General features: G+C 46.5%; 1 protein-coding gene across 2 annotated transcripts in view; it reads right to left on the bottom strand.

Moving 5' to 3' along the window:
- Abtb3 (ankyrin repeat and BTB domain containing 3) overlaps positions 1-12,609 on the bottom strand; it is a 258,603-nt gene that overhangs the window by 28,159 nt on the left and 217,835 nt on the right. For both annotated transcript variants that reach the window (XM_087902157.1, XM_087902158.1), the window contains exons 5-6: positions 3,880-4,045; positions 1,718-1,807 (exon numbers count right to left, since the gene is read on the bottom strand). In XM_087902157.1, coding sequence (XP_087758283.1) covers positions 1,718-1,807; positions 3,880-4,045 — 256 coding nt within the window. The remainder of the gene's footprint in view (positions 1-1,717; positions 1,808-3,879; positions 4,046-12,609) is intronic.

Below are 12,609 nucleotides of genomic sequence, written 5' to 3'. Positions count from 1 at the left end.
CCTGCTTGAGTTTCTTAGGGGAAATGCTGATGCAGCCTTCTGGAAGCAGGCCACTGGAGGACTGTGTTTGGGGGTGTTATCAACGGGGGCAGGGAAAAGTTTTTGAGCCTATGCTGTCTGTACCTTCACTTTCCCCCTAAAAAGCATTAGCATCCCTTCGCTCATAGAGTGAAACTTTGGAAACCAGCTTCTCTGCCGGTCTCTTTCCGCTTAAGGAGGGCAGTGGTTCTGAGAGCTACAGGAAGTGAGGCAGCCTGAGACATCACTATCTACATTTAAGATCCTCAAAGGGGCTGGGTGAGGGGTAGGTCTGTTTCACGCTTCCACAATAGAGAAGACAGTCGCTCTTGAGAGAGGATGTCCCTGCCACTCTGCTCACAGGTCACCAGGCTTCTTAGTTGAAAAGGGCCCACATATAACTGGAAATACAGGCACAAAACTTGCCCTGAACATGCCAAGAAGAAAGAATGAGAGACTGGCTTTCAGGATGGAGAAAGGGCCTTGGCTGAGCCAAGCTGGGACGCAGTAGGGAAGCTGATGACTGGAGGCTTGTGATATTAACGCCAGCTCACGGTGATCTGCTCAGCATCCCGGGGCATGTGACCTTGGCCTGAGTATCCTTACAGTAGACAACGGCACTGAGCAAAACCCACGGGAGAGTCTGGAGAGGAGGATTAAAGAGCACCTCTAGCTGAGGACCTTGACGGGGCCTGTGATGCTTAGAGACCCACAACACTATGGGTCCTGTTATTACTTGACCTCTCTATCACTTAAAACTCATTAAGATCCAAAAGGGATTTAGATTCAGAGCTGTGTTTACTGTCTGCTTTCCTCAGATGAACATAAAACTCACCAATATTTTTTTTTTAAGTACAGGGCAACTCTGAAGGGCATCTAATTTTGAAGCAAAAAGGTTTCCCAGAGTTGCTGGTTGATGGCTGCAGCATGCCAATCTCCTTGACATCTGCAGCTGCCAAGTGCTGGCTGAGCAGGCCTTTAGGCAGCAAAGAACAACAACAACAAAAGAGTGAGGATCCATTTATTTGGAATCTTGGGGTGGCTTGGAGCAACTACTATTAACGTAGTCCCAAGTGTGGCTAGGTGCCGCTGCTAGGTGCAGACCACAGCTGGGTACCTCTACCGGGCATCAATTCCTCCCGACAATGTGTGCATAATTCGTCTCATAAGCCACACCACTTCTTGAGCTTCAAAGCAAGTGGTATGTTCAGAACTTGAACCTAAGCCTGTCAGACGCTCAAGCCTTCAGGGAGGGGAGCTTCAGTGCCGGGGAGCACTGCATCACAGCAGCTTTGAGATAATTCAGCCAACAAAGTGAGTCAGTGGGGCTGGGGATGAGGGGAAGACAGAGGATATCAGAAGGAGGAACCTCAGCCCAGGGAACCGGGACAGCTTGTGCCAGGCATCAGGAAAAAGCTGGGACGCAGGAGTTTTCTGTCCCATCCCAAGAGGTGCTCAGTCAACATAAGCCAGAGCTCTCTGTAGCTACAGCTGTTGTTTCAAATGAAGCACACACAAGGGCTGCCACTTGGGGCTTTGGCTGTGACCTCAGTCTGTGACACGGTCTGCCAGGTGATTTCACCATGGCTGCAGTCACTGGAAGGGTTGAGGAGTGTGTGAGGGTGTGAGGTGTGTGAGGGTGGCTGGGAAGGGAAAGTCTGAGCTGGCAGGGCCTGCCTGCAGCCCTCTACACCCTCACCTCCACGTTCAGGTCAGCTCCGGCATCCAGCAGCATCTGCACCATCGCCTCGTCCCCGCGGACGCAGGCGTACATCAAGGGGGTCATGCCCTGCGGTGGTTAAAAACCAGAGACGGAGACATTTATAAGGTGGCCATGGTTGGTCGGCAAACGCGTGGGAGGTCTTATTAGTGCTGCTCAGACTCTGGCAGGACAAAAGAGTAAATGTGGGGACCCTGTGATCCTGTGAGTCACAGCCTTCCACGTTCTGGAAACTGCAGTGGAGGAGTGAAGGGAAGTGACATCACCCTTAGCACCTATCTTTGCTTAAGTTGGAGGATTTTCCCGAATTTCATGGTACAGCAGACCTAAGTGTGTTTTTAAGACAAGTGGCTGATTGTGATGCGGGGAGGGATGGTTCACAAGAACTTTCTGGATTCTGTGACAGCAACCCTAAACCATTTAACTATAATGAATACACTTTCTTTGACAGTTGTATCCTTCCCAGTGTGACAAAGTGTCCTTGTTGCTCTATATGGGCCTTGGGTCAGGCAGATGTCTGTCAAGGGTAACTGGGCATCCTTGAGCCTGTGGCCACCTGCATTGACGTCTGTCCTCACAACACCCTTTACGAGCACAAGGTAACTGAAGCAGGGTGGCCTTCAAGAAAACCTTCCCTGCTCTGCCTCCTTGCTCATCACAAACTGAGCACCACAACCTACAGGAGGGACGGAGCTCTCCGTCAACAGGGTTGTGAAGGCAGCTATTTGGGAAAATGTCGACGCTCCAGCCTTATCTCACATGACATACCAATATAACCTTTAGTTTTACTAGAGATAGCTTGCAAAATTAAAATTATAAGAGATACCAAATTGGTTTTGGGATCCATTTCTAGGCATAAAGCCAATGAAAAATGTCACGCGTGAAAAATTACTCTAGCATTGGTACCGTGCAATTGAAAACATTATAAGCAAAAATTCCAAAGTCAATGACAAACTGAGAAGCACTTGTTACATTACAGGACCTTGTTCCTAATAAAGAAAGAATTCCTCTAAGTAAACAAGAAAACAGTAATAATGCCAATAAAAAGCAAAGAAAAGCAGAAGATTAACAGGAATACATATGTAATCAGCAGGTGCACAAAGACTAGTCAGGTTCCTGGGTGCGGGGAATGAACTCAGGAAAGCCTGATGCATTTGAAGCACTGCTTCCATTTTAAAGAAACATTTCCCCAAGTAAATAGAGATTGGAACAAAGATTTGTCTAAGTATGTCTCGGTCAACATTATTCATAAACACTTTAAATATCTGGCATTGGGAGGATGGTTAATGAGTAAACACTGCAATCATTTTATACAGATACTAAAAGCAACTTACGAAAGAATATTCAATAGCATTACAAGGTATCTGAAATATAAAAAACACTGAGAAAAGATATAATAAATCCCTGCTTTTAAACATAAAAGATACATATGATTGTGTATTAGGGATTTTTGATTTTCAAGAAAGTAATTAGTAGTCATTAAATAGTCCTTTCTACCCTCTTCATGGATCTCTTGCAAAGAGCTGCCTGGGGGAGCACAGGTCCCACCTGTCCCTTGTAACTCTACACTAGGGCGAACAGCTGTCTGTTTTCTCTGTCTGTGACACCACCACCTCCCCAAGGCGCCTCTGCGCCTTGTGGATGCCTCTACTCTGCCACCAGTTTCAGGATCTGCTGGGCACTGCCATATCTGTGATGCCCTAGGGTCCCCAGACTGACTTTGGTGTCTCTTAAACACTCTAAGAGGACGGTGCGGTGAGATCTGTCTTGTATCACTAGCAGACCGGTCGGCAGAGGACTGACTTTAGCAGGCCAGTAAAGAGACCTCAGGGTTGCAGAGTCCTAAGAACAAGCGATGGTCAAGCTAACGATATAATTTCCTTTCCGGAACAGGTCTGTTTTCCACTCCTTTGTTTCAGCTGAGAGCTTCATGTGAGCTTTCCATAAAGAAGGACAAGTGTATTTTTTATAAGACTAAAAAAAATCCAAAACACTAAAAGGAGAAAAAAACGGAGGAGGGGGCATTATTATTATTTTAATATTATTATTAGTGATCAGCAGAGGGAGCCGGTGTCCTGCCAGCTGCTCACGCCCAGTACCAGCACTGAGAAGGTGCGGGTGCGGTGCCAGCGGATTGGTACCTGTTCGCTCATGGTGTTGATTCCGTCGGGCCCCAGCAGAGACACCGCCTGCTTCACCAGGTCGGTCCGTCCACAGTTGAGCATCCGGAAGCCCAAGTCCTGCTTGAACTTGGCTTCGATGGCCACTGCGTCCAGCTTCCGAGAAGCACAAAAGCAGTCGTCCGCCCTGAGGGAGGGAGAGATGGTCACGTGGGTGCTTTTGCCTTTTTTTTTTTTTTTTTTTTTTTTTTTTCCCCTTCCCAGGGTCTGGTCCCTGAGAACAAACTTCCCAGCAAGCTCCACCAAGTTCCTCATTTGCTTTTCTAGCAAATTGACTGTTCTAGGCTCCCAGTTAAAACAACTGCCTCCTGGTGGCTCTTAATCCTCTGTCCTTGCTGTGGCTAGGTCTGGTCCCTTATCTGTGTGCCAGGAGCATTCTCAGCTAAGAACTGTTATGTTATGCACATATTTATGGAGTGTTTATATAGATTAGGTCCTCAGCTAAACATCCTATATGAGCTGATTCACTCAATTCCCACACAAGAGAAGACGGAATTCCTGTGAGGAACTTTAAACCTCTGGGAAACAGGACGAGGAACCCCCACCCTCCACCCCCAGGCCGCGCCATTTGCAAGAGACTGAACCAGAGTAGCCCTTGGGGAGAGCCAGTCTTTGGATCCACTGTGCCACCCTGTCTCCCAAGCATAGCATCTACTGTTTGCTCGTTCATGTGTCTGACCCCTCACACTAGGTTGTAGACTTCTGAACAGGCATTTATTGGCCTGTGTCCATTCCAGTGACAGACAGGAGATATGAAGGCATTAAGAAATGAAGAGTAGGAACACAGGATGGAGTCGCTAAGTTTCAAATAGAACGAGCCAGAGAACTTGCCGGATGAAAGGAGAGATGGCAAGGTGCTTCAGGGAGAAAGGGGGAAGGGAATGGATGGGAGAAGGTGATACAGGCTCCACGTTGAGAGGACATTACTATCGTCTCCCAGTGAACTGACCAGCTATCATTAAATCAAGTTACTAAGCCTTTGCAGAGTGCCCTACACTAGCTAGGTGTCATATCTCACCACCCCTCCTTGGGAAGTCCGGGTGAAGGAAAGGACAGGCACGGGCCATAATTCCATGCATCTAATACAAAATATTGAGGGTTCAGAGACACTATTTCTAGTGAAGTATGTTATGGGACTAAAGACCTCTCTGCACCATACACACTTTATGGAAGCTTTGTCTTCCTCGGAAGTTGACCCCTGAGCTGTGGTTGTAGGTGTGGGGACAGGAGAGGACAGAGGGACCCAGGACTTAGCTTCAAACATGGCATCAGCATCCTAGACTTTGGGGCACAGAATAGGACTATGTCTTGTGGCTTCTTGGTCTAGTGCATGTGGGCTTTGAACTTGGCTAGAGTTGCCAGATCAGGCAAAGCAACAGTGCATGGGGCATCTTTATATCAAAGATGTCCATTGTTTATTGAAGATAGAAATTTAACTGGGTTTCCTCTTTTTTTCTTCTGGAGAAGGGCAGTGCTAAATATGCAGAGAAACTTAGGATCCCCCTCCTTTAGTGTGGTGGTAGGGACTAATGGTTTAGCCAAGGAAGCTTGCTACACCAGAGTAGCAGGGCAAACCCCAGGGCATAGAGCACAGAGGCCTCCAGGGGGCATAAGTGTGGCATCTATGTGTATTTTCCTAAAGTACCAGGATCTCCTCTCTCTCTCTCTCTCTCTCTCTCTCTCTCTGTCTCTCTCTCTCTGTGTGTGTGTGTGTGCGCGCACATGTGTTGTAAGTGTGTGTGTGTGTGTGTTTATGAAAATCTCTAGGAGTTGATTCATTGCATGGACAACCTTTCTTCTGCTAGATGCTAGCCATGCCGGAAGCGGCTGCTTTGGGAAATCACACAGCTCCCATCCTGGGGAAAGAACGTGCAAGCTAGAGGAAGGGCAGGGGTGCCGTGGAAGGCTGATTCTGTGGCACGACTTGGCTGTTGTGCTCTGGAACTCACAGCAGCTGTGGTTACCTGGTCAAGACCTGTGCAAGCCCGGACCTGTCAACATTTCACACGGAGGGAGAAGGGGTTTATGATGACCCACCCATACTAGAGGACTTTCTAGTTAATGGTTTCTGAGGGGTGCAGGAAGACATTTTCTCCAGTGGTGTAGCCACTGGTAATGTGCCCATGCTCCTGCAAACAATGTGAGTAAGACTCACTGGGTTATTAAAAGCAAAAACATGGAAACAGAAGAAGGATTATTTGGAAAGAGAGAGGGGATCAGCAGGAGTGTGGGGGAGACAAAAACAATGATAGAGTGGGGGATACAATCAAAATATATTATATAACTCTATGAAAGATGTCATGATGAAACCCAATATATGTAATTAATACACATAAATAAAAACAGTAAAAAGGCATTCCCATCTGAGGACAGAGATATGAGTGATCACGGTCACATAAAAACCCACCTAGTCATTTCTTCCTGCATGTCTGTCTCTAAATTCCTTCCGATAGCCTCAGTACTTCATGGTGCATTCAGATATGTGGTTCCCCATTTTCCCTGCAAATAAGCTACATTCCATGTGACTGGGCAAGCATTGCCAGTGCCACTGTGTGTCACACCCCATGCCAAGGAGCTCCAGAGGAGGGAGGCAGAGGCTGGGTTCACAGGACTCAAAAGCTTGTGAACAGATAATTCTAAGAACATCACAAGTGTTTACCAGCTCCTGAGGCCCTTGATTTTAATTAGAAATTAGAAAGAGACAAATGGCAGGAAAATTACTGCAGCTAAAATGATGATAATTGTTATTACAGGAAGCTGATGTTTACTAAATGAATACTTAGTGTGACGACCTAAGCTCCTTCTGTGTGTTAACCCACACCATCATCATGGTGAGCCCCAGAGCTAAGGGCTATGTGCAGCCTACTACAATGATGAGGAAATCGAGGCAAAGGAATTACCAGAGCTATAGATGCTAAAGGACAAGCTGGCGAATGTCGGGGTGACCTAAGTGGTGGGGGTCAGAGGGCCCTGAATCAAAATATTATGTTCTGTCCATGTGTTTAACTTCTATTAGAGCAGGACTGTTGGATATCTCTTAGACCTTTAAGTTCAGCGTCTCCAAACGAATTGTAGGAACACCTCTGTCTGCACCCTCTAAATGTGCTTCTGGTTGCCCCGTCTCAGCCACTGATGTTACTGCTCACCCAGGTGCTGAAACTGGAATCTGGCCTCACACCTGAATCCATCCCAACAACTGTTACATTGCATCCAAATCCCAAATTCATCCCCTTTGCTGCCATCACGGCTCTCGATGGGTCCCAGCGCACATCCCTGGGTGGAACAGTGTAGGAGTCTAATGGTCTTCTGATTCCACTCTCCCCACCCTATGTCACCTCTTACACAGAGTCAGAGTGAGTGTGAGTGTAGGCAGGGTCCCTTGGGTCCTTTCTAAAGCCTTCTAGTATTTTAGGGATAAAATTTGACTCTTGGCGCAGAGGTAAGGTCTTTCCTGCCCCAAGGACTGTGCCCCAGTTTCTTTCCTTTGGGAAGTCTTCCTTGGGGCTCTTTGCAGGGGTGGCTCCTCCTTGTTCTTCATGGATAAGCTTGACCATAGCCGAGGAGGCTTCCCGTCAGACCTATATACCTATACAAAGATATACACCTCATATATATGAGGTATATATTGTATATATTGTATAGGTATATATTGTATAGGTGCACACGCTCCTCTCACGGCCAGCTCCCTCCGTCCCCTTGGTGGCATCTTCACAGTTAGTGACTAGTTTTCTTAAATACACACACACACACACACACACACACACACACCAAAAGCAATTAAATTTTATTTGATTAATTAGCTGATCTCTCTCTCTCTCTCTCTCTCTCTCGTGTGTATATGTGTGCACACACAATGCACATGTTGTGGTCAGAGAATAACTTTGGGAGTGAGTTTTCTTCTTCCCTAAATGGGGCCCAGATCCAGTTCATGACATCTGCCTTGGTAGCAAGTTCTTCACCTGCTGAGTCATGTTGCCAGCTCCTAGTTATTTTATTTTTCCTACCAGCACGTCTAAGTCCAGGAACAGGACCATACCCATCTTGTTCACTGCTGTAAGCAAAGCAGAGTTGAATGCAAATAACAAGAGCTGACAGGGGAGACAGGTGTGGGCTACCATGTGTTCTTTGTTTAAACATGGAGACTTAATCTTAACTGACTGCTAAAAATTACACATATGTGTTTATAATGTACAACACGGTACTTAGAAATATGTACACACTGTAGAATGGGCAAATGAAGACAAGGTGTTACCTTACACACTGAGCCTGTCTGTGATGAGAGTGGTTCAGATCTCCCTTTTTTCCTCCTCATGCATGCTGCTGGACAAGCAATCCACCAACTGAACTATGTCTGCCGTCCCAGATCTACCTGCTTAGCAGTTTTCAAGTACGCGACACAAGGTTATAAACTATATTCCCCATGTTTTATAGCAAACCTCCTAAACTTATTTCCTCCAGTCTAATTGACAGTTTGTATCCTTCAACTCACATGTATCTCTCTACCCTTTTCTGCTCACCACGCTCCATTCTCTGCTCTTCAGAGAGCAGCGTTTTCAGGTTCCACATGTAAGGAAGACCACACATTGTTAGTTTTTTTATGCCCAGCTTGTCTCATTTCACGTCATGTCCTCCAGGTCCATCTACGTTGTGATGACAGAATTTCCTTTTGTAAAGCTGACTAGTATTCTGTTGTAAATACATGTGCATGCACGCGCGCACACACACACACCAGTTAGGTTGACTCCACTTAATTATTGTAAATGATGCTTCAACTTGACATGGTGATATGACCTATCCCAGTGACTACTGACTTCCTTTAGGTGTCCATCAATAAGACTGTAGGATTCTATCATGGTTCTACTTTAAAATTTTTTTGAGGAACCTCTGTGTTTCGACAACGGTTGCATTTATACATTCCCATGGACAACGCACATGGATTTCCTTTTCCTTTTGACTATAGCTATTTTACCAGGTGGAATTGCATTTTTGTCATTTTATTGTGATATTTAATTGTCATTTTAATGTGGAACTCTCTAATGAGTAGTGATGGCTGGCATTTAAAAATACACTTACTGTCCATTTGTCTTCTTCTGACAAATGTCCCTTCAGGTCCTTTGCTCATTTTTAGGTTGAGTTATTTCCTTGTTGCTACTGAGTTGAGTTTATTACATACTCTGGCTGATCACACCATATCTGATATGTTGCAGATGTGTTCTGCTCTGTATAAGGATCACATGCTGTGTGTCTTTTATGTTCTATTCAGTCGGCTGTCTCTTTGCTGCTGTCTCCTTTGCTGTGCAGAGACTTTTAAATTTGATGCAATTCCATTTGTCTATTTTGGATTTTTTTTCCTATGTTTTTGGGGATACATCCAAGAATCATTACCGAAACTAATGTCATGGAGTTTTCCCTTTGTGTTTTACATTTTTAGGTCTGGAGTCCATTCTGGGTTGATTTTTGTATACAGTACAAGATAAGGGTCTAGTTCCACTCTTTTGTGTGTGGATATTCAGTTTGCCCAGTACCACATAGTGAAGAGACTATTCTTAGCTTCCCCACTCTAGCCCCCAGGGCCGTTATGAAGCGCACACTGACCTGGAACTTGCAACCCTTCTGAGTCAGTCTCTTGAGTGCTGGGATTACAGACATGCACCACACACCTGGCCCCATTCATTCTTGAGTACAGCCCCAGGAAGCACCTGTTTACCGAGCAGCCCACAGACATATAGAGCAAACAGTGGTTCTGGTGTCTGAGCCAAGTCGAGCAAGCAAACTAAGCAGGTAAAAACTGTTTTCCAACAAAGTGTGAAACATGGCTTCCGTTCAACCCAGAGAATTAAACTCTTCAGCATTTCCCAGGACAGGGCTACAGCTCCATTCCTGGAGAGTCTCTGCAGCAGCTCAGAGCTGCAAACCAACAGGACCCCCTGGGGTCCAAGCAAACAAGTCTTCCTTTCTCTGTGCATAACTTATTTATGCAGAAATAAATTCAGCCTGTCCCCTGGGGCTTCCCCAGGTAGCCAACTTTGTGGTTTTCCCTTTGAGTGGCTTTCAAGGCTGCCGTAAAAATCCCGATCGATTTAAGTAAGAGGTAGGCCACTGAGGTGGTCAATTTCTCGGATTTCTCAAGTGCATAAGTCCTGAGAGACTGGTGCAGTATCGTCCACCACTTCAAACGTGTGGCCTCAGGAAGGTGTTTTCCAGAGACTTCGGACTTCAGGGCCTGAGTGCGGGGAGAGACTGCGCTTCTTATTTTCCTCTGTAAGGAGGGTGTGTGTGGAAGAGGAGCAAATTCATTCTGCTCACCTCACCTCTCAATGCCTTCTGAGTGACAAATGCCAACTGGCAATGTCCAGACACCTTTATGTGTTTATTAGCCTCCACGCCAGCCCGGAAGCACCGAACTTAAACTCCTCTGCTGAGTCTGGTCACTGGGCTCAGGTCCGGCTCTGCTGCTCAGTGGCTATATGATCTCGGGACCAGTGGCTTTACTGTCTTGTGGTCTGGTGTTCTCATCTGTCACATGAGCTTTGTGTAACACTTTCCTTCCAGGATGTTAGCTGTGGGTCAAATGAGGTGGCTCTCGGGAGGTGCTTAGAAGAGCATTGTGCAGAGAACACAGAAAGAAGCACAGGGCTGGGGAACTAGCTCTGCCGGTGGAGTGGTTACCACAAGAGCCTGGGGCTCTGAGTTGGACCTTAGCACTCACATCCAAAGCTTAGCACGGTGGCACACACTGATGCAATTCCTTGAGAGTGGTGTGGAAACAGGAGTACCCCTGGAGCTTCCTAGCCAGTCAACCCTGCTAAACTGATGATCCTCAGTGAGAGGCTGTCTCAGAGAACGGGGAAATGTTCCTGAGGAACAACAGCCGAGGTTGACCTCTGGCTCCCATACACACATGCATGGATGACAACCAGGGGCCTGCCTGGGGGCAGAGATGCCCTATAAGGGAAAGCCACATTTTCCTGCTCACATGGAAAGAACTGGAAGTCTCTAACTGCAGGATGCAGGCTGAGGTGTTTGGCGGAGAATGAGTATGAGGGGATGTAACCAAGTTGTCTAGGACTCCACCAATGGTAATTTGGATTATGGTATGGTTTTCCTAAGTCACTGGTCGACCAGTGTCCTAGATGAGAATGATGAAAATGGCAATCAGTAGAATGTGAAACACTTAGGGACAGCATCCCTGACACACAGCTCATAGTAATAATATTATAGGCATTCATGTATAACACTTGATTTGTGAAGCATTTCACATTTCCTAACTATCTCAGTTCATCTTCAAAGTGACCCTCAAACTGAAGGCCATCACCCTCAGTTTACTGGCCACCTAGGTACCCAGGCTCAGCATCACCTCCCAAGGCTCACACAGCGTGTAAGCATCGGGGATGGTAGTAAGCATGCAGCCTGACACAGCCCACGCTTCCTCATGTTTTGCCACCACAACGGGAGTCCCCAAAGCAGGTTTTAGCATGCCCACATCACAGATGACGAGACAGACTGGAAGGGGGTGGCTGTGGTACCCAAGTCACCTGGCTCCTTGTCGCTCCATTTCAACACAACTGATTTCTCTTTAAAGGTCAGGCTTAAGTAGAGTCCTACTTATTTCCCCTGACACAGCCAATGCTAGAGAGTTCATTGCTACCGAGCACACACTGTGCATTACACGCTGCGCCAGGTAGAGTGCAGGAGCTGCCTTAGCGCCATACCAAAACACTTAAATAAGACCAGGTCAAACATGTATGTAATATTTACATGATTCCAGTAGTTCTTCTAATTTTACACACATACCTCATACATGTGAATGCATATATATGCAAACATAAAATATTCATACACACACACACACACATATATATATATATATTTATTCTCTCTCTCTCTCTCTCTCTCTCACACACACACACACACACACACACACACACACACACAATCTTCTCTTTAATCCTACAAAATTTATCTTTGTTACAGCTCGGGGAGGCTAAGAATTTTGCCCAAAGACACACTGTCAGTGGCAGAGCTGAGATTCTAATCCAAGCAGGCTGGGTCTGGACACTGATTTTGCTACCCGTCTCTACCATCTCTCCATGCTATCAAGGGCCTCCCATGTTTGCTCAGACTCTTACTGCTGGGTACTGGGGTGAGTGTCAAACACCAAGCATGGCCTTTAGGTTGAAGGTTTTCCTACAGTTCCTCCACGGAAGAGTCCCCGTCTCTCAGCCACTTTGTATTTTCTCACTTGCCAGCCAATATTCCCACTCCAGTCACCCATTTCCCGACTGTTTTCCCCCGGATGCATGGCCAGCTTTTAATTCAAATCTTCTCCCCATTTGTCTTGCCTTCCCCCAGATTGTATTCTGGAGACAAGACCCATTGAGCAGATTTTAACTTGCAGAACCCTTGGGATCCAAGAGAGAGCTTTTTGGGCTCAGGAGACTGGAGGACAAGACCATCGAGCTATTTGTATGAACCACAGAGGGAGTCAGGAACAGAAGCCTGTCTTTCTTTGCAGCCGCTTGTGGACACACTTAAGTTTGGGTGGACTAGTGAGTCTCAGCTAGTAGGTGATGCCAGCATCTGGGGATGATCTGGTGGGATCTAGAGACACTTGGTTCACCCATCAGGTAGGTGTTGCTGGCATCCATAGGACAGGGATGCAGCTGCTGTTAAACATCCTTTGACACACAG

This window comes from Myodes glareolus, chromosome 26 (assembly GCF_982192425.1).
Source record: "Myodes glareolus chromosome 26, mMyoGla1.1, whole genome shotgun sequence".
Lineage (NCBI taxonomy): Eukaryota > Metazoa > Chordata > Mammalia > Rodentia > Cricetidae > Myodes > Myodes glareolus.
This window is presented reverse-complemented; position numbering and strand designations above follow the sequence as displayed.